Genomic DNA, 20,609 nt, shown 5'->3' with positions numbered 1-20,609 from the left:
AATATTAATCGATATTCAGCCAAAAAATTAAATATCGATAGTGCCATCGTTATTTTGCCAGCTCTACTGGAGACTATTATAGATATCCGACCCATTGGATTGAGGATGGAAGCAGCTTTAACTATCGCGGTATAATCGAGGCGACGATAGGAAACCTGGAAGGAAGGGAAGAGGTTTTCGATCGGATACCTGAGACGACACTTGAGGTCGAGTACGAGGCACTGCTGCCATCGGCACAGTCTTGGATTGACGGAACCTTAGTATTACCGTCCGTAAGATCATGTTACACGGATGGAACAAAGCTGGGGGACAGACTGGGCCTGGGGGTCTACATTGAGAACCCAGGAACGGAGATCTATTTCAGATTGCCTGACCATAATACGGTCCTGTAAGTCGGTACTAACATGAGAACGTCGATTGTGAACATCTTTACGGACAGTAAAATGGCCATAAGGGCAATAACAACCAGGAGGGTAAGGTCACCAGAAGTCTTGCAGTGTAAGAAGGAAATTAACGCCTTCTCTGAGGATGGCACAATCTGCATCGTTTGGGTGCCAGGCCATAACGGAGTAAGGGGGAATGAAATGGCAAACGATTTGTCAATGAAGGCCAGAGAACTGCCGCCGATAAACTTGGTTAACCCGAAGCCTTTCGGGTCGACGAAGTCCGATTTAAGGGCGTAGGCGACAAACGTCCAGGTAACACTATGGAACACCAAAACAGTCGGTAGGATGGAGAAATTCCTATGGGTTGATCCGGATCGTAAGAGGACGAGGCTATAAAGGAAGTGAGATGGAGGTCAGTATAGCTTTTGGCACCATAACAAGACACATAGGACTATGAGCTCACTTATGTAAAATCGGTGCGGCAAGTGATAGCATGTGTAGGGCATGCGGTGAAGATGATGAGACGTTGGAGCTCCTGTGCTCCTCTTCGCATCCAACGAGGATATTGGGAGATATAAAGGGACGTCGGGTGCTCCCCAAGGTTCCATACTTGGACCCGACTTATGAAACGTAAGCTACGACAGAATACGGAGGATGGATAAGCCAGAAAAGCCAAAACTGCACTTTTTAGAGAACACCTCCGAATTCGCTGAAAATTTGAATGTAGATGTGGCTTGATCCCAGGAACACGAATCTGTGGGGTTTGTCCCCTAGGAGGGGCCCAAGAGCCTTTGCCCCATTAACGGACTTGAGATTCGTGTTCCTGGAGTCACAATTAGAAAGGGGTGCAAATAATGAAAACAAGTGAAGGCGTTAAGTTCGGCCGGAACGAACTTTGGATACCTACCACCTCGGGTATACACGTAAACAACCTTTCGTCAAAATCCGGGGAAAAATTCATACCTTATGACCCATAGCAGCTATATCGAAATATGTTCCGATTTGAACCAAATACTAATAAGTACAAGTCGTTGTTCAATTATGTATAAAAAATATTGATTGTTTTAGTAGTTATATCTAAAAATAAACCAATCTGAACCATATACGACATGGATGTCGAAAAGCCTAACATAAGTCAGTGTGTCAAATTTTAGTGAAATCGGCTTATAAATGCGCCTTTTATCGGACCAAGACTTTAAATCGAGATATCGGCCTGTATGGCAGCTTCATTCAAATCTGGACCGATCTGGGCCAATTGAAGAAGAATGACGAACGTCCTAAAACAACTCACTGTCCCAAATTTCGGCGAAATCGAACAATAAATGCGCCTTTTATGGGCCCAAAACCTTAAATCGAGAGGTCGGTCTATATGGTACCTATATGCAAATCTTGATCGATCTAGGCCAAATTGCAGAACTATGTCGAGGGGCTTAACTTAAGTCATTGTCCCCAATTTCGGCGACATCGGACAATAAATGCGCCTTTTATGGGCCCAAGACCTTAAATAGAGAGATCGGTCTATATGGCAGCTATATTCAAGTTTGGACCGATCTGGGCCAAATTGAAGAAGGATGTCGAGGGGCTTAACTTAACTCACTGTCCTAAATTTCGGCGACATCGGACAATAAATGCGCCTTTTATGGGCCCAAAGACTTATATTGAGAGATCGGTCTATATGGCAGCTATATCCAAATCTGGACCAATATGGGTCAAATTGAAGAAGGATGTCGATGGGTCTAACACAACTCATCGTCGCAAATTTCAGCATAATCGGACAATAAATGTGGCTTTTCCCAAATTTCAGCATAATCGGATAATAAATGTCGCATTTATGGGCCTAAGACCCTATATCGGCGGATCGGTCTTTATGGGGCCATATCAAGATATAGTCCGATATGGCCCATCTTCGAACTTAAGCTGCTCATAGACAAAAAGAGAACCTGTGCATAGTTTCAGCTCAATATCTCTTTTTTTTGTTAAGACTGTAGCATGATTTCAACAGACAGACGGACAAACGACACTACACAGATCGGACCTCGATGTTCCAGCCTGTGTGGTGCTCACCGCTATCCTGGGCCGGGGGCGGAAGAGTTCGCGAGAGAGCAAAATTTTGAGAGTTTGGTAAATGAAAGCTTGAAAATTTCAACAGGAGTAATATTGCCAGCAAATATTAGCAACATCGAACAGCTTTTTCATGAAATTCAGCTGTTTATTTCAAACAAATTGATTGATAATCCGATCTTTCAGCATCGTATCAACCCAATTCATCAAAACAGGAGGGGGTTCCCATGTCCACCAGAGCTCCCTGTATGAACTATTGCTTCACCTTACTAAATAACTCCTTCTATGTCCAAAAAGGCCCCTAACATGAATTCGCAGACCTCTTTTCTCTTTGATGTAGGCAACCACATCATGAAGCGGCCTGTCAATCGACCCATCTTTAGTGAAATCGTGCTGGTACGTACATGCCAGTGAAGGCTCGAGATGATCTCTTACAATTGTCATAAATTCTCACCAGGTTTTTTAAAACGAAGGATGAGAGACAGATTGGCTTGTAGTCAATCGGCAGAAAGTGGCTTGTCTCCCCGCCTTGGGTATAAAAACAGCCTTTATCTCTCGCCAGACATTCGGAAAGTAGCTCAGCAAATCATCTGAAAGAGTCGTATGGCATATGGTTCTGTGCTTTGCAAAATAGCAGGCAAAATGGCATAAGTCCCAATAACTCGCCTTGTCATATCGAGCATCATAGCCCTCAGTATTTGTGAAAGAGCCGCCTCTCACTGAGACTCTCCGCTCGATACCGCTGATTGTCGGCGACTGCCGCTACAGCCTCTCGGTATGGAGCATTCCACTATCCGCAACATGCGGACGCGCCCGGTAGCTCGCAGCTAAGCTTCTCGTGACAGCAATGAATACCACACAGATCAGACCTCAATGTTCCAGCCTGTGTGGTGCTCACAGCTATCCCGTGCCGAGCTGCAGGAACGTGATGGCGATTGGTATTTAAAAAACCCCAAAAAAAAACTCGCCTTGTCATATCGCTGATTGTCCGCTACTGCAGCTGCAGCTACTCCCACTATCAGCAACCTGTGGACGCGCCCGGTAGCTCTCAGCATATCTTCTCGATATAACTACATATGACCCCAACATAGATGTGAGCTCAAAGTTCTAGCATGTGTGGTGTTCATAGTTTTCCCGTCTCGAGATTATGCCCTTAACCATGCACAGTGAGTTGGCACTGGACCGGTAGCTCGCAGCTAAGCTTCTCATTAAAGCTATGAATACCACACAGATCAGACCTCAATGTTCCTGCCTGTGTGGAGCACACAGCTATTCCGTGCCGGGCTGCAGGAACTTGATGGCCATTGGTTATTAAAAGGCGCAAAAAAAACTCGTATTGTCAATCGCTGATTGCCCGCGACTGCAGTTGCAGCTACTCCCACTATCAGCAACCTATGGACGCGCCCGGTAGCACTCAGCATATCTTCTCGAGATAACTACATATGACAAGCACATAGATAGGAGCTCAAAGTTCTAGCCTGTGTGGTGTTCATAGTTATCCCGTCCCGGGACCATGCCCTTAACCATGCACAGTGAGTCGGCACTGGTCTTTCTCGGATACTGGTCAGACTTATACTTACAGATAAAGAATGTCTTGGACCCGAAATATCAATCAGGTTCATACCTTCATTAGTGCGTCAGTAAGTACAAACATGTATGTCCTTCTCAAATAATCGTAGTATGGCGCACTATTTGCTGGCCCCGGCTTGTGTGTGTGTATGTGCACAAGTTTTACACCTTTAGCAGAGCGATAGTTAGCGCTCATTGTTATGTAGCTCGAACTTGGTTGTCCTAATCATATCACAATACAATAATTCTAGTGATATCACAATACTTGGCGTCCCTTGCTATTCGTAAGCCCCAGCATATGACACTAACACATTGCAAAGAGCACGAAAGATATTTACTTTCATTCACATAACTTTATTCCGATTAGCAAAAACACTTCAACTCATATCTTTTGTAGAATTTTGGCAACACTTCACTATCTCACCTGTAATCAGGAAGTCACAACACATTTTATTTGTTACCAAAAGATAGAGAATTTTCTCATGTCCATATGGATATATCACACACAGTGCTGCATCGTTGACTTATAGCAAATATTTTCGAGTGAATTTTCTAATGCCTTACACTAATAAAGACACTTTAAATTTATCCACAAACGAGGATTACATCAACAACTATTATTAACACACACAAAACTAAGACAAATGGTAAAGGCATAACGATAAATGTCTTTGAAAACCTAACACAACCCCACTCACCTGTTAATGGGTAATCACAGTAAGAATGCTAACGGTAAGCTACTGTTGCTGTCTCGTATGACAAGTGATGAAGAGAGAGAGAAAGTTACTCTTCACAATTCGTTCTCTTTATTTTATTTTGCTAAAACAGGCGCACGCATTCGTACTCTCGTAAGAGAATCGGCAAATAATGATTTTGTATATGTAGGTTCGATTGTGTGTGCGTGCACATACGGTCGATGCTGACAACACTAGGCGTCTGAGAGTGGGTGGTGGGCGGATGAGCACAGCAAAGTGTAGTGTTTCGATTTTAATTTCAATGCAGGATAGAAACGACAAAGAGATAGCGGCTAATATAATAATCAAAACTCAAAAATGTTCGCCCGTCTTAAGATATCGAAATGAAAACGACAAATGTTTTATAGTTATTTATTTTCTTCTATATGGACTTTCTTTGGTAGATGTTAATTGCTATGCTGATAATAGTTCTATGCATGGCTGAATTATGTTGTTGTTGTTGCTCACATCGAACTAGTTGTAGTTGCTGTTGTAATTTCGTATTTTTATTTGATTTTATTTTAGTGTTGTTGCTTCGAATTGCCGTATATTTTTTGTTTGTGTAGTGTCGTCGTCGTTGTTGTCGTCTTGCGATTTTCTTTTTTTAATTTTCATTAACAATGACTAGAAATATTCATGTGACTACCACCTAGCATTTGATTTAATTTTCTATTATTATTGCCATTGCTGTCTGGTGGTGTAGGTATATACATTTTTTGTTTTGCTTTTCTTTAGAGAAATTTATTGCACATTTTTATTATTTTATCACAAGAAACTGTGTGTGGTTTGTTTTAGGATTTCATAGCTTTTACGTGGTTTTTAGGTGTAACGTATTTTTTCTTTTTTATTGCCAACAACAAGAAGAAATAACCTCGTCGCTCGCGTTTTATTGGCAGCTGGCTGAATGCGGAAGTAGAAAATATATTTTTTTTTTGCAGATATGTCAATAAATAATGCAATGCACCGAATTACACTTTACACTTAGCTAGCTAACAAATGATGTCAAGTATGAAAGTTCATACTAATAACCACAATGAATGGTTAGGTTTTCGTAACCGTCCGGTGGACCGTCAACATCTATGTCCACTCTTTTCAATGACACGCGCGATTTTGTTTTGTAATTTTAAACGAACAGCTGTTACGACAACGACTTTGCTCAAGGGTTTTTGCTGCTGGCGATGGTGACTGCGACTGGTGGCATCTATTCACTAGATATGTATATTTCTTCCTTCTACCAAAAAATGCTCTTCCTTCTCGCTGGCAGACCCACACAATTTTAAGCACCTTATTATTGTCAGAAGTCTGTCGTCTGCATGTATCGAAATTTACTTTTTTATCTTTATGTCATATAATTGTCTTTTTAATTTATAAAATAACTTTTTAAATTTCACTTCCTAACAAAACCGAAAGTTTTTTCACTTCTTTCTATGTAACGTACGAATGTTGTTTATAAACTCAACCTCCTTTTTTGTCTTGTTAATTTTTTTTTGTCAGCAACAGAGTTGCCATGCCACTTATATAGCGTACCTAATGCAACGCGCTTTGCATGTGCGCCATTGATGGCTAATATAAGGGGTGTTTACACTTTAATATTAACATTCAACCGTTTTAAGAGACACATTTAAAAATTGTCTGCGAACCAATTTAACAGCTTAAGGCACTATTACACGGCATGTAGTTGTCTTATGACATGTCAAATTTACCACATGTTGAGTTTGAACAGGTCGTGTGATACAAACTAAACTATTATGTGAAAATCACTTTTCACAATAGCACATGTTATTTTTTTCGATTAGAGCGTGCTCTATTCTTTCTAAAAACATAGAGAAATCAGCTGTTTTTTATCAGTCGAATAATAGCAACCCCAAATTAAATTGTTTTCACAAATTTATGATTTAACCAGCTTTCTCGCAACTTTAACAATTATTACTCATAAAAAAATCAGATTTTGCTCTAATTTTTTGGTTATGTCACACGAAAATACACATACAGCAAAGATTATGAATCGTATGTAAATTAACAATTTTGACAAACATTTTCAATTACATGTGAACACAAAAAGTGGCATGTCATAAGACATCTACATGCCGTGTAATAGCGCCTTCAGAGCCGGAACTATACTCATTTCTATTCGACACATGCTTTATTTCTATTCGACGTACATAAGACAAGTCTTATGAATACAGAAAGTGACAGCTCATATGACATGTCTTATCGTCTAAAGGCAAGGCGGATTTAAAAAGGTGGTCTCACGCGGACAGCTGTTAACAGCCGGCAAGGTTTGACGGTAATAAGACGTCATTTTTGTTTGCATTCTCTTTGTTGTCATCTTCTTTCTCGCATATTCTCTGCTCATGTACGCACACGTATATACACACGCACACAAATTTTTTTTAAGGGTTGGCAAACCGTCGATCAGCTTGATGGCAAAATGGCGGATTGCACCATATGATTTGTGGTTGTTGTAGATATGAGACCACCTTTAATTGTTTCGTCATGCTTTTCCAGGAAATCTCGACGCAGAAAAAGGTTTTCACTCAATGTTTAGTCTTTTCGCAATCGCAGCGCTGTTTCACAAAAGGTGCTCCATTGTCTCCCATGTCTCCTCATTATCGCACAACCTGCAGATGTCGGGCATAGAATCGATTAACCTTGAACGAAAGTGTTTAATTTGCTACGCCTTCTAGGTTTCAATTAGTCCAGAGTAGTTCTGCTCTTTTTAGACAGGGCTTTCTTGAAATGTTGGACACCACCAAGTACAATTGACTTTATTGTGTCGGTATGATAAGGTCGCAATGCGTACAGCCTCCTGTTGGATATCCTGCAGAGTTGATCTGTTGTTGTTCAAGCCGCATTTGCATGCGGAGGTGATGACCCTCGTCAGGGTCCTTTAGGTGAACAAGCAAGCAAGGCTCTCACTGAGCCTCTCCTCTCGAAACTGCTGATTTGGAGCATTCCACGATCCGAAACCTTTTAACGCGCCCGGTAGCTCGCAGCTAAGCCTCTCGTGACAGCGATGAGCACCATGCAGATTAGACCTCAAAGCTGTTTAGATCTACGGGGAAATCTCATGACAGCCAGTTGTTAGTACCGTATCGGCTTCTGAATTCTGCGTATGGCTACCTACATGTAGTTCACAATCCATCTCTTCGACGAATTTGTGAGATAAGACCCGATAAAGTCATTGAAGAGTGTGGTATGATTGGTCTATCAAATGCCTTCGAAATGTCAAGGGCTACGGAAAGGTTCGTTTCCCCACTCCATCAAACGCGATTGCCAACTTTGCTGTGGTGGTGGGCATCTAACGAAATTCGTGTTGATGATCTATTGGAATTTTGTATTAATTTGAGACAGGCAGGAGCAGCACGTGTCTGTGTCTATGCGATGAATACAGGAGAAAGATCTTCCTACATGATTTCCATTGGAGGGCGCATTTAACCCGGCCTGAGAGCAGATACCACCCGAACCATTTTTCAGGTATTTTATTCCCAACTCACCATTTTGCTTGAGCATCGGTATCAATATTCCATCAGGGCCAACTGCATCATCTACGGCTCTAAATAGCTATGATTCGGTCTCGACCGGAACTTCCTTGTCTTCCTCAGAATCCTTTAGGGAAAAATGCACTTCATAGCCTTTTTATACCCTCCACCATAGGATGGGGGTGTACTAATTTCGTCATTCTGTTTGTAACATCTCGAAATATGCATCTAAGACCCCATAAAGTATATATATTCTTGATCGTCATGACATTTTAAGTCGAACAAGCAATGTCCGTCCGTCTGTCTGTCGAAAGCACGCTAACTTTCAAAGGAAAAAAGCTGGGCGCTTGAAATTTTGGACAAATACTTTTTATTAGTGTAGGTCGGTTGGGATTGTAAATGGGCCATATCGGTCCATGTTTCGCTATAGCTGCCATATAAACCGATTTTGGGTCTTGACTTCTTAAGACTCTAGAGGGCGCAATTATCGCCCGATATGACTAAAATTTTGCACGTGGTGTCACTTCCGACAACTGCGCCAGGTATGGTCTAAATCGGTTGATAACCTGATATAGATGCCAAATAAACAGAGCTTTATAAAATTTGGCTGAAATTTTGCATGAAGTGTTCTGGTATGACTCCTAATAACTGTGCTAAGTATAGTCTAAATCCGTCCATAACTTGATATAACCGCCATATAAACCGATATCCCGATTAGACTTCTTGAGCCTTTAGAGGGCGCAATTCCTATCCGATTTGGCTGAAATTTAGCATGACGTGTTTCGTTATGATTTCCAACCACTGTACTAAGTATGGTTTAAATCGGTACATACCCTGATATAGCAGCGATATTAACCGAGCTTGGGTCTCGACTTCTTGAGCTTCTAGAGGGCGCAATTCTTATCCGATTTGGTCGAAGTTTTGCATGCAGTGTTTTATTTTGGCTTCCAGCAACTGTGACAAGTATGGTCTAAATCAGTCCATATACTGATATAGCCGCCATATAAATCGATCTCCCGATTAGACTTCATGGGCTTCTAGAGGGCGCAATTCGTATCCAATATGTTTGAAATTTAGCTTATGTCGTTTTGGTATGACTTCCAACAACTGTTCCAAGTATTGTCTAAATCGGTATAAAACTTGATATAGCTGTCATACAAACCGATCTCCCAGTTTGACTTTTTGAGCCTCTGGGTGGCGCAATTATTAATCGATTTGCCTGAAATTTTCAAGGTGGTGTTTTTCTACTTGAAAAAGTCATTCAAAGAACTTGGCAAATGCGACCCATGGTGGAAGGTATATAAAATTCGGCCCGGCCGAACTTAGCACGCTTTTACTTGTTTTTTTTTGCATATCTATTTTAATCTACTCCTTCCTACCTTTCATCTGATACCCACACTGCTTAAGGTGAAGGGGGTTCAAGACCCCGTAGATTTTCACGAGTCAAATTTTTAGACATGTTTTTGCATATTCGCAATCTCGTTATATCGTAGTATCTCTCGTTAATACCTTTCATTTGATACCCATATTGCCTAGATTGTAGCACATCCCCCCAAAAAGGGATTTTTTTGTCTCCCAGGGCCTTTGCCCCAAAAACGGAATTCAGATTTGTGTTCCTGGGGTCAAACCACGCCTGCATACCAAATTTCAGCGAAATAAAGTGCGCCTTATAAAGTGCAGTTTTGCCATCCTTATTTTCGTCTGGCCTGTCGTTGGGTGCTCAATGATTGGTTTGTCAAAATGCTCTGCTCACAACCAGCTCCCACTGCCCAGTTGTTTTTCAGCCTGACTACTGCTACGCACACCTCATTTTGACTGAACAGTAAATATTTTATACGATCATCAGGGATTAGTTGCAATATTAGAAACTAACAGCCGGTAAAATTGTTTTCCGTATCCTAAACCACACTATCAGTGTCTGTTACGAGATTTCTCTCTTTGCGTATGCTGAAGGATGGTTGTGCGAAAGAATTTCGGAGCTTCATTCTGACACCGTCTTTCCTCGTCTCGTCTTTCCTTTTCTCTCTTCTTTTTTTAGAATAATGGTCTCTCTCCTTTTCTCGCGTTACCTCTCCTTTGCCAGGGTTTACTACATACTATTTTTTACATGCGTTTTGATACTACTTGTCTATTTTTTACTTTTCCAGAAGAAAACAACCATTTATTTAAAAAAAATGTTAACACAGTACAAAAAAAACTTAGCTTATCTTAAAATAAAACTCATAGTTCCTCTTCATTTATATTCGCCAACATCTCATCCATTTCGGGATCATTCATTTCCATTTCCTCAGGCGTCAACTTAACAGCGTCAGCAAATTCTAGACTATAGAAGTCTTTCTCCTTAATCTGTTCATCCAAGGATGGTTCCCCTATAAAACACAAACCCAATTCGTGCTTAACGATAACATGATCCCAAAAAACATTCAAATTGCGTTCCACAACTTTGGCTTTTATAGATGTTACATATTTATTGTAATCATCGAATGCATTGAAAATAAAGCATCTCTTACGGTAGACTGATAAGGCAGCAGCTATTTTCTCAAAGTCTGTGGGTGTGAGAGAATCCGTTTTGAATATCATATCCTTAACTACACCACATAATTGGGTGGCATAATAATTGAATTTGACATCACGCTGTGTACTGTCGTGTATGGGAAAAACATAGGCCTTCAAGAGTTGTTCAAAGTCTTCAGCTGGTGTTGACGAACGCACGTGATCAAACGACAGTTGGACACCATTATTGTTTGAGTTATCCTTGTCTTTGGTGTTTTGTGACAATGGCTCCTTTCTATTTTCTCTTGCCCTAAGTTTCTTCTGCCATTCATCGCTTTCTGTAAGAGGAAATAATTTCTTGACTTTCTTTGCAGCATCCTTTGCATCCTTCTCAAAATGTTCTGGCAGCTTCCAAAAGGCTTCAACAAAATTTTTATCTTTTAACATTTCCTGAAACTGTTCATCGTCTTCACTGGCTTTACATAGAATTTTTCTCTCCATTATATCCATAAAATTACGCTCAAAAATATGTGGTAGTTTTGTGAAGGAAAGTAAATCCTTTTCAAAAGTATCCCTGGGAGTTTGAGAGTCTTCCGACTTCAATGTAAGATCCATGGTATCAATTAAATGATCAACGGCATCCAATTGTTCCTTAGAACACTCGGTATGTCGATTGGCCAATTTAGGGAATTCGAAAAAATGATACTGCGAGTGGTGAGCCATTTCGATCATGGAAAGTGTGGCTGGGCAATCATCTTCCAACTGAAATTGAAAATTAAGACACATTTTTTAAGATATGATTAAGAAATACTTTTTTAAAGTCATCACCATGGGAAGAGTGCCTTGCAAGTGTCCTTTTATAACAATTTAAATGAACGGGAAACCGCAGACCTGAGCTATAATTGGTTAACCCTCAATTTGCGAATTTAATTTTTTAATATGAAGAGCGAAACCCGAATAATGATCATAATCCAAGCAGACCGAGGATAAGTGAACCTAACCGGAGACAGTTTGTCGAGCTCCTTCTCAGATTTAGGACGAAAGCCAATCCTGAAGGAAGCACGAAGCTAACATACGATGACAGATCACAGCTAATCAAAGTCGAAGATGTTGCTGAAGTCTTTAGGAAAGTCTAACCATCAAAATCTATTAACTCTGGTTAGGTTAGGAGGGCAAGCGACTAGCAACTTCCGATAGTGACAAAAAGCACTCGACCTGAACTCACAATGACCATACAGGACTTTTATCAGCTATCAGTGGTCATGCTTCACACTGGGATAAGTGGTGTCCTGTCTGACGAAATACACTTCCCCATGGCCATTGCCAACCTGCAACCTAAGCACCAGCCGTCGCCTCATTTGCGTGTTTATCGTTGAAAGCATTCACTTTATCGAGAAGCTCATGCATGAGAATGTTCAACCCACTTAGGTCGGGTGTTGGTCAGCTTTGTCTCATTGATCGCTGCGACCAATATGCTCTTCCGACTCATAAAATCCACAATCTCATCGATCTTGCCACGGAGACCGGTGCAGTTTAGATGCCTGGCAATATTGGGGCTGGGATGCTGCTGTTGGGTATATTGACGCATAAGAGAGAGAGAGAGATAAGAGAGGTCGGTGGGCGACAGAAGGCGACGACGACGACGCTTGTGACCCACTGCTGGCTATGTTCGCACCTTGCACCTTGCAACATATCCAGTACGACTATACTCCCGTAGTGAAGTGAGGCCAGAGCAAGATCGGAAATGTACCCCCTCCCTGCACCGGTTACACCTCACCGACACAGACCGATGATGAAGGTGGTTCTGGCAAATCGAACAGAACCTGGGTCCGGGGTTTTTTTTGATCCCGGCACGTACCAGAAGCGTGCGGAGAAGGCACTCAGCGATGTGCCTTTCCCATGACGAAAAAAGACGAACACGTTCACTGGGATAGTATTTGTATATCCCCTCGGCTATCGCTCTAAATTGGAGGACTTATATCGACAACTGCTCCCTTCGGTCACTCAACCATCTTAGTAGCAACTCTCTGGTCCACATGGTTTCTTATTTTTTTGTCTTGTGCGTTGATTTCGTCTTCTACCATTTGCTTTTTTATCTTCTTTATCTCTTCTTTTTATCTTCTTTTAGGAAAGATTGCTGGCCGCGTGCCCTTCCAACAGTTCTGAACTTTTTATGGAATACCTAGTACCAACTCCTTTAAATACTTTTTGAAGAAAATGATTCTCGACGATAATGTGTCATACGCTATCAAAGGTGGTCAGTTTATCAGCTATTATATATTTACATTTATTTCATATATCGTTACACACTTACCTCATTTGGCAACAACACCACAATGCGTGCTTTGTTGAATTTCTCACTATACACTTTCCAGCAGAGTATAGCCCTGTCCATTTCCAACAATACACGCACTAAGGCATCCAATTTTTTCGCTGACGATGTCATACCACGTTGATGCAATATTAAGTAGGTGGATTCTCCAGCAAAATACTCATCATATACCAGTTTGCGTGGTATGAATCCCATAAACGTCAAACCAGGTGCTAATTTAATTTTATCATCATCTACACTTTCATCATAGGGTATGGCAGAACCACCCAACATATAACCCTCCATGAGATCATCTTTTTCAACTGTAACCTGATTGCCATGTATGAAATGACCCCATTCTCGGACCAAAACTTCGCCTGGTTCATTCCATATTTTTTTCAGTTTAATTGTGCATTCATTTTTGCAATGTATTACGCCCGTGATGTTAATGCAAATTTTGGAGCCAATGCGTAACTTATTATTCCAAGTCCAAGGACGTTTGTTTTTAAATTTTAGAGCGGCTGACAGACCTTCGTTTAAATTGCAAAGTTTTGCATTGCATTGGGATACCAAACGTAAGGCATGCTTTTCGTTTTCTAAACATTGATCGGACTTCTTGCCTGGACTAAATATCGCCTGGGGCAAGTAATCATTAGCAGGATTATCGATAAAACAAATATTTGGAGATCTAAATAAGAAAAAATCTTTTGACATAAAAAGAATTTGAAAAATAGATGAAATCTTTGTTTAAACCACTTACATTACAATTAAATCCACGTTGTCTGTCAATAATGATTCGGTAATATCCTTGTAAGAGTCATAGGAATTAAAACCATCATTGAAATCATAGAACAAAACTAAACGTAAACGTTGAATTTTAGATGATCTGAAAGAACAAAATTTTAATTATAAAAAAAGTTAAACATTTTTAAATTTTTGCTACAGTAGTATTAGAATGATTCGTAATCTACAATAGTACTTATTGCCTAGCTGATGCATACGGCTCATAAAGTGAGATATCCATTCTAATATAGTACATCTGACAACCTATCGGCCCTTACTACTGGTTTTTGTTTTTCCTTGGCTGGATTACTACAGGCATAACCCATTTTGTCTAGATATTTCTCATTTAGGGGTTTTTTGTTGTCTCCTCATCGCTGCCACTATTGAATACGAACCGCTTAAAACGTTCTTCCTTTATCTTTAACAAGATCGTAATACATGTTATAATAGATGTTTATTTTACGCCAGTTGTCATCAACGTGGCATGCTTCTCTCTTAAGGGCTTTTACTTCTTATCTCTTTATTCCTCATATGACCGACACTCCATCACTGCTAGAGTTCTCCATCCCATATAGGTTAAAATAACCATTTTAATTTTGCGTTTAAACTTACTCCATTCCTTTTCGTAACATGCCGTATGCCACCACCAATGCATCCAGCCATTCCCCTTCATCCGATGAAGGCTCATTAACAAATTGATAGAAATTCATAAGCAATTGCCAGGAAGGCATTTCCAAATCCCCCACATATTGGACAATATTAAGATAGCCATCGTGATCTTCATTGGTATTTACATCGTTGTAAGTACGTTCAGAGCCCACCAGGACAAATGATAGATAATCCTTTTTACCGCAACAAATCTAAAATGATAAAAAAAAAGAAGTTCGTTATTTTATATTTCACAATTATTGATCAGTTCTATATAAAATGAAGCTCAAAGCATTTTGGAAGGAGTTTTTTTTTTACCAACGCTGTTTAATGCAATCTCATGGCCGCCGGTTTTGCGTACCGGATTGACCCGATGGATTCCTTCGTCGGCAAGGGCTGCCGCCTCAGTGTACAACACACTGCTAAAACAACAACAATGGTACTAATAGGTAATCTAAAGGCGTAAGGAACTTCTAGCTCTCCCTCCCTAGTACCATCATAACCCAAACTAGATGGTACCCGACCTTGAAAGATATCTGTAAAGGACCTTCTTTAGACCTGAACTTTTACTTTCAGATCAGAAAATCTTTAAGAATGTTTTTTTCTTTATCTAAACATACCTTTTGTTTAATTATATCCGAGCAACATTTAACCGCTTTTTCCTTGAATTCTTCTGATGTACTCCTTCGATTATCCAAGATCATTATCATATACTCCTTTGAAGGGACAAAAACAATTAATTTATTCATTTGTAAACCTTTTAAAAACGTTACACACAAAAGAAGTTACCTTGTTATAAGCCATATTTGCAAAACGATAAACTCACTAAAACTTTTAGGACCGGAATGTTACAAACAAATGATAAACAAAAATTGTGAAATTAAGCCGCGGGATAATTATTTTATGAACAGCTGTTTTTGGGCACTAGTAAAGACAGGGTGTACGATTGGAATATATTTTACTTTTAACGGTTTTAAAATTTGTGTATCGCCCTGTTACCTATATGCAAGTGTTGTAGCAAGGCGGATTTAAAAAGGTGGTCTAATGCGAACAGTCGGCCGGGTTTGGCGGTGTTAAGATGTAAGATTTTTGTTTGCATTCTCTTTGTTGTTATCTTCTTTCTCGCATATTCTCCGCTCATGCACGCACACATACACGCACACAAATTTGTTTGCGTGTTTGGCAAAATCAAAGAGCGTAAGAAAGAAGAAGAGAGGGTTTCTGCTTTGTCTTCCCCATACCGTAAAATAACTCGCGTTAAAGACACCAAAGAGCGTAAGAAAGAATAAGAGCTGGCGTTAGACCCTAATACGGGATGACGAGTAACAAATTTTAAAGACGCAACATGTTTGAATTGCTTACGATATTTCATTTTTCCTGTATTCCAACTATCGGTTGCAAAGAAACAAAGCAAAATACGAAAAAATGCCCGAATCAAAACAGAATAACCCGAAAATGTTGCAACCCTCAATGTTATTCCAATTGGAATGCATGGAAAATGTTGTGTCTTTAACGCGAGTTATTTTACGGTACGGGGAAGGCAAAGCAGAAACCCTCTCTTGTATTATCTTACGCTCTTTGAAAGACACAACCTTTTCCATGTATTCCAATTGGATTCACATTAAGGGTTGCAACATTTTCGCGTTATTCTGTTTTGATTCGGGCATTCGTTCGAACATTTTTTCGTATTTTGCTTTGTTCTTTCCAACCGAAAGTTGGAATAAAGGAAAAATGAAATATCGTAAGCAATTCAAACATGTTGTGTCTTTAAACTTTGTCACTTGTCATCCCGAATTGGACTCTAATGCCAGCTCTTCTTCTTTCTTACGCTCTTTGGTGTAAACTGGGTTTTAGATGATATATTTTTGTTTGCATTCTCTTTGTTGTTATCTGCGTTCTCGCATATTCTCTGCTCATGTACGCACATGTATGCACTCACATTTTTTTTGTGTGTGTTGGCAAAACGTCGATCAGCTTAATGACAAGATGGCCGATTGCACCATATGATTTGTGGTTGTTGCAAAAATGAGACCACCTTTAATTGTTTCGCCATGCATATAATGTTGTATTTTTAAACGAAGAGTACAGTTCTTGAAACCAAAGAGGGTAAGATAATCAAGAGAGAGTTTCTGCTTTGTCTTCCCCGTACCGTAAAATAACTCGCGTTAAAGACACAACATTTTTATTGTATTCCAATTGGATTCACATTGAGGGTTGCAACATTTTCGGGTTATTCTGTTTTGATTCGGGCATTCGTTCGAACATTTTTTCGTATTTTGCTTTGTTTCTTTGCAACCGAAAGTTGCAATAAAGGAAAAACGAAATATCGTGAGCAATTCAAATATGTTGTGTCTTAAAATTTTGTCACTCGTCATCACGTATTGCCCTCTAACGCCAGCTCTTATCTTTCTTACCCTCTTTGCTTGAAACACTCTATGATTGTTAGTGTGTCTTGAAAGCAGACATGAATGGTCTTGTGCAGGCCTTTGAAGTGTATCTTTTGAGTTCTTTCCCACAATGCATAAAAGTCAGTTTGAATCTTCAAGGTCTACAAGGGGAGGTTACCTTATAAATAGGTTTAAACAGAAAGCTTTAAGAATTACAACGAAGTGGTGGTAGGTGATCGGTATACAGCTATCAGACTATCAGTTTTCCCATTGCATTAAAAGAAGCTAACCTGTCGCGAAAGAAACTTTATCTTATAAACCCTCCAACAGATGCAACTTGCACATTGCTGTTATTATTGGCAACTTCGTTTTAAGTATACAAATTGATTCATTCTAAGATTATTTTGACCCCGCTACCATCTCCATTTCAAGCTTCAGTAATATGAGCTCTTCATAGCCTTTATAGACCGAGCGTATAAATTGGGGATTGATATCGTGGGGTCATGTAGGGCAGATATTGGGAATGGTATCGTCGAACCTTAAACGACATGAGTTCAGTTTATAACGCCATACGCATCTCAATTGGGCTAGAGTAACCAGGTATGTTCTACTGATTTGCTGCCTGAGTATTGTTGCGTCCAACGTTGACAACCCAGGGAAAGGATATCGTAAATTTTTTTGACAAATAATACAGGTCCTCGGTCGAGTTCGCTTATTTGCATGAATAATGGGTAGTTGATATGGCTCAGCGCATTAATCTTGTTCCGGATCGTCTATGCACTATCAATCTTACCTTTGCTTACATAGAAAACAAAATTTCTATGAAATTTTTTTAAGAACAAATATTTCGTTAAATTTTCTTAAAATTCGAATGAATAAAGCCTTCATCATTAAGAACAAAGGCTTCATTATTTGTTACATGTTTATATTTTAAAAAAATACTTTTATATAGATATCACGAAGCTATGCTCGTGGTGAAACTATTTTTTGTTAAGGCCTACATTCCTATTAATGTACATATAAAATAGTTATAGCCAATAGATATGCAGCTGCACTTAAATGTTATAAAGATGAGTATTCGATTGTATTTCCAATTTTTAAGGCCAATTAATATATAACATAAAGAATAAACAATATAAAATTAATTCTCAATAGTTTTGTAAAGTTTTGTAATCTGGAAATTTTAAGGATGAACAAATATTCCCTCCCTTTAACTGCTTTGTTTTTGAATTGTATAACAACGAAAAGTAGGCATCAATTGATATTCATATTCTGGACTTCTATTACTTTTTTTGTGCTTTCATTAATTCATCGCCGGACTTATAGAACTCCAGAGGTTTGGGATCATCCGAATCATCAAAGTAATCGGAATCTTTATACCAACACAATCCCAGTTGTTCTTTTACAATAATCTGCCAGAAGTCAAAGTATTTGCGTTTAAATAGTTCATCGCGAACCTTCTCTATCCAAGTGTTGTAGTCATAGGGCGAGAAGAAGCAGGCATCCTTTTTGTATTCTTGCAGCAAAGCGGCAGCCATTTTGGACTTTTCCGCTGTAAGTGAGGACTCCTCAAATAATAGTTGCCACACTACATCACGGGCTTCCTGGAATATTTTTTTGAAAGCATCTTCATCATCATAATCGATGTTCTTTTGGGCCACCATATTATGCTTGTAATCCTCTAAGGCATTCTCCTTGGTAATTTTCTTTAAAGATGCGGCAACACCAGAATCGGTGGAGGTGCTAGAGTCTATGCCAGACGCACATGTATTGGCCATGAGATTTAGGGGCGGTGCATTTGGTTTTTTATTTTCCTTCAACCAGGCCGGCTCGCAACCAGCATGTCTGTAGAAATTTGCAGGTTCAGGATCTTCACTATCATCGAAAAAGTCACAATCTCTGGCCCAGCATGGACCAAGCTCTTTGGCCACGACCTCATTTTTCCAAAAGTCCAACAATTCTGGCTTTTTTAAAAGCTCATCTCTGAAGGCATATATCCATTGATTGTAAAATGTAGGATTCATGAATAAGCCTTCTTCTCTGTATTTCTTCAAAAGAGCACTGGCTTTATCCATTTCACATTTTTTGGGATTTTTTGAATCGAATAAGATTTTCGAGACGCAACCACATACCGTCTGGGAAAATTCCTGCCACAATTCTTCAAAGTCTTCATCGTCGGGATCCAAAACGGTCATTGTATCTTCGAAGTTTTTTAAAAGTTCCTCCAACGGCAAGTTGGGCTTGAATTTATTGCCATCTACAGATACTTTTTTAGACATTTTTTGATAATTTGATCGAAGCTTAAGACGCAATTGATGCAAAACTGAGTTAAATACTCGATACAAACGCGAAATCTTCTAAATGACTCACTTGTTGGATAAATGACAGCATCGCATCAACAGCTGTAACGCAATGCCGGCCAGCCCCATTCATATGCCATTTCATCTAACTCCATGTCATCAGATAAACAAAAGTCAATAGACTGTTTAACCCTGCAATTGAAACAAATAAAAGTGTTGTCATTTGTTTTAATCCATCGCACTGGGGGTTTAGACCTTCAGCACACGGGCTGGAGGTCCGATCTGTGTGGAGTTCATTGCTGCCACGAGAAGCTTAGCTGCGAGCTATCGGACGCGTTTACAAGCCTTCATCATTAAGAATGTTCCCATCAACGGTATCGAGCGGAGAGTCTCAGTGAAAGGACGGGCGGTCCCGGCTTTTGCATGAATACTAAGTGCCTATGATACTATCAATATATATTTATTTTCATTATGTCATGGATATTATCCCCTGACAAGGCGAGTTATTGACGCCTTTGAATAACTAATGGCCACCCTGTTTCCGCAACGAACGGTTGCATTGTATGAGACAATTGAGAACCGAGTAAAACTGATAAACAAGACACCAAGTAACGCGATGAGTGAATGCATAAAATGAGCCCTTAAGCAAAAAGAGAGATTGATTGGGATTTCAGTGAGTGCACGTTGTACAATGCATGTATTCGGGCATATTTTGCTTCAGATAAAGTACTATTTTTCTTGTCGTCTGCTTTCGTAGTAGGAAATTCGTACAAAGGCAACGTAGTTGAATTGACAAAAGCATGGGTAAACGCACACACATACGCCTAGTTTTATTTATATGAGAAAACAAACAGTTTGCAAACGATTCATATTTTGAAGATGGCAGCGAGACGCTTTCTTATTCAGCGAGGAATTTCTCATAACTCACTGTAGCGGCTATGAATTCGAGATAAAAATACTCCCAAGTAGTGAATGGTGGTTGTTTTTCAAGATTACCTATTCAACAGCAACTTGTTCGTTTTACTCTATCTTCTGTGACAGTTACCAATGAATGGTTTTGTGCAGGGTTTTGATACACTTTAGGACTCAGTAGATACACTTTAGACAACACAGAAGGAGGAGCGAAATAAGGAGCTTGTAGCCAGTCTTAGATTTGTAACAAATTGAAGTAGGATGTACACCAAAATTGACTTTTATTTTGTGATCCTGAGCTCAACGCACATTTTTGTCCCTACAAACATACATACCGCTGAAAAGTTCGTTTTCTGATGTTTACGCCCGGAATTGAACCCAGGCGTTCGGCGTCATAGGCTAACATATGCGCCACTTAGCATACCTACATTCGTCGAATGCAGTTGTTTTTAAGACAATTTCCAAAGGTGACCATTTGTTCAACAAAAATAAAAATCATGTGTAAAAAATTCGTAGATTCTACCATCTTGTCATTCAAATGAT

At 39.7% G+C, this 20,609-nt stretch overlaps 3 protein-coding genes across 4 annotated transcripts in view; all 3 read right to left on the bottom strand.

Annotated features, from left to right (window-relative positions):
- The window catches only part of LOC106092750 (uncharacterized), a 65,265-nt gene extending 59,101 nt beyond the window's left edge, over nt 1–6,164 (bottom strand). The window contains exon 1 of one of the 2 annotated variants that reach the window (XM_013259670.2): nt 4,715–6,164. The gene's annotated coding sequence lies outside the window, so the exon portion shown is untranslated. Of the gene's footprint in view, nt 1–4,440; nt 4,542–4,714 lie in introns of those variants that run through there. The other variant, XM_013259671.2, reaches the window with a different exon arrangement.
- A 4,192-nt stretch (nt 6,165–10,356) lies between these two features.
- On the bottom strand, nt 10,357–15,390 carry LOC106092749 (X-ray repair cross-complementing protein 5). The gene is made up of 6 exons (XM_013259669.2): nt 15,257–15,390; nt 15,088–15,183; nt 14,432–14,679; nt 13,797–13,922; nt 13,040–13,724; nt 10,357–11,487 (listed from the first exon to the last, which is right to left on the bottom strand). Exons 1-6 carry the CDS (start codon nt 15,269–15,271, stop codon nt 10,453–10,455), a joined length of 2,205 nt encoding a protein of 734 aa, XP_013115123.2. The 5' UTR covers nt 15,272–15,390; the 3' UTR covers nt 10,357–10,452.
- A 2,372-nt stretch (nt 15,391–17,762) lies between these two features.
- On the bottom strand, nt 17,763–19,237 carry LOC106092751 (uncharacterized). Its single transcript, XM_013259672.2, has one exon. It carries the CDS (start codon nt 19,131–19,133, stop codon nt 18,138–18,140), a length of 996 nt encoding a protein of 331 aa, XP_013115126.2. The 5' UTR covers nt 19,134–19,237; the 3' UTR covers nt 17,763–18,137.
- Between the last annotated feature and the right edge of the window lie 1,372 nt (nt 19,238–20,609).

The sequence above is a fragment of the Stomoxys calcitrans genome, chromosome 3, assembly GCF_963082655.1.
Source record: "Stomoxys calcitrans chromosome 3, idStoCalc2.1, whole genome shotgun sequence".
In the NCBI taxonomy this organism is placed as follows: domain Eukaryota; kingdom Metazoa; phylum Arthropoda; class Insecta; order Diptera; family Muscidae; genus Stomoxys; species Stomoxys calcitrans.
The sequence above is the reverse complement of the archived record's forward strand: the minus strand, read 5'-3'. Positions and strand labels throughout refer to the sequence as shown.

What these genes read in the sequence shown, in the direction of transcription:
- LOC106092749 (XM_013259669.2), bottom strand. An exon ending in ATGTTACGAAAAGGAATGGA is followed by an intron (nt 13,923 to 14,431) that starts GTAAGTTTAAAC and finishes TTGTTCTTTCAG; the next exon opens with ATCATCTAAAATTCAACGTT. An exon ending in AACGTGGATTTAATTGTAAT is followed by an intron (nt 13,725 to 13,796) that starts GTAAGTGGTTTA and finishes TTTCTTATTTAG; the next exon opens with ATCTCCAAATATTTGTTTTA.
- LOC106092751 (XM_013259672.2), bottom strand. Translation starts at nt 19,133, where the DNA reads ATGTCTAAAAAAGTATCTGTAGATGGCAATAAATTCAAGCCCAACTTG.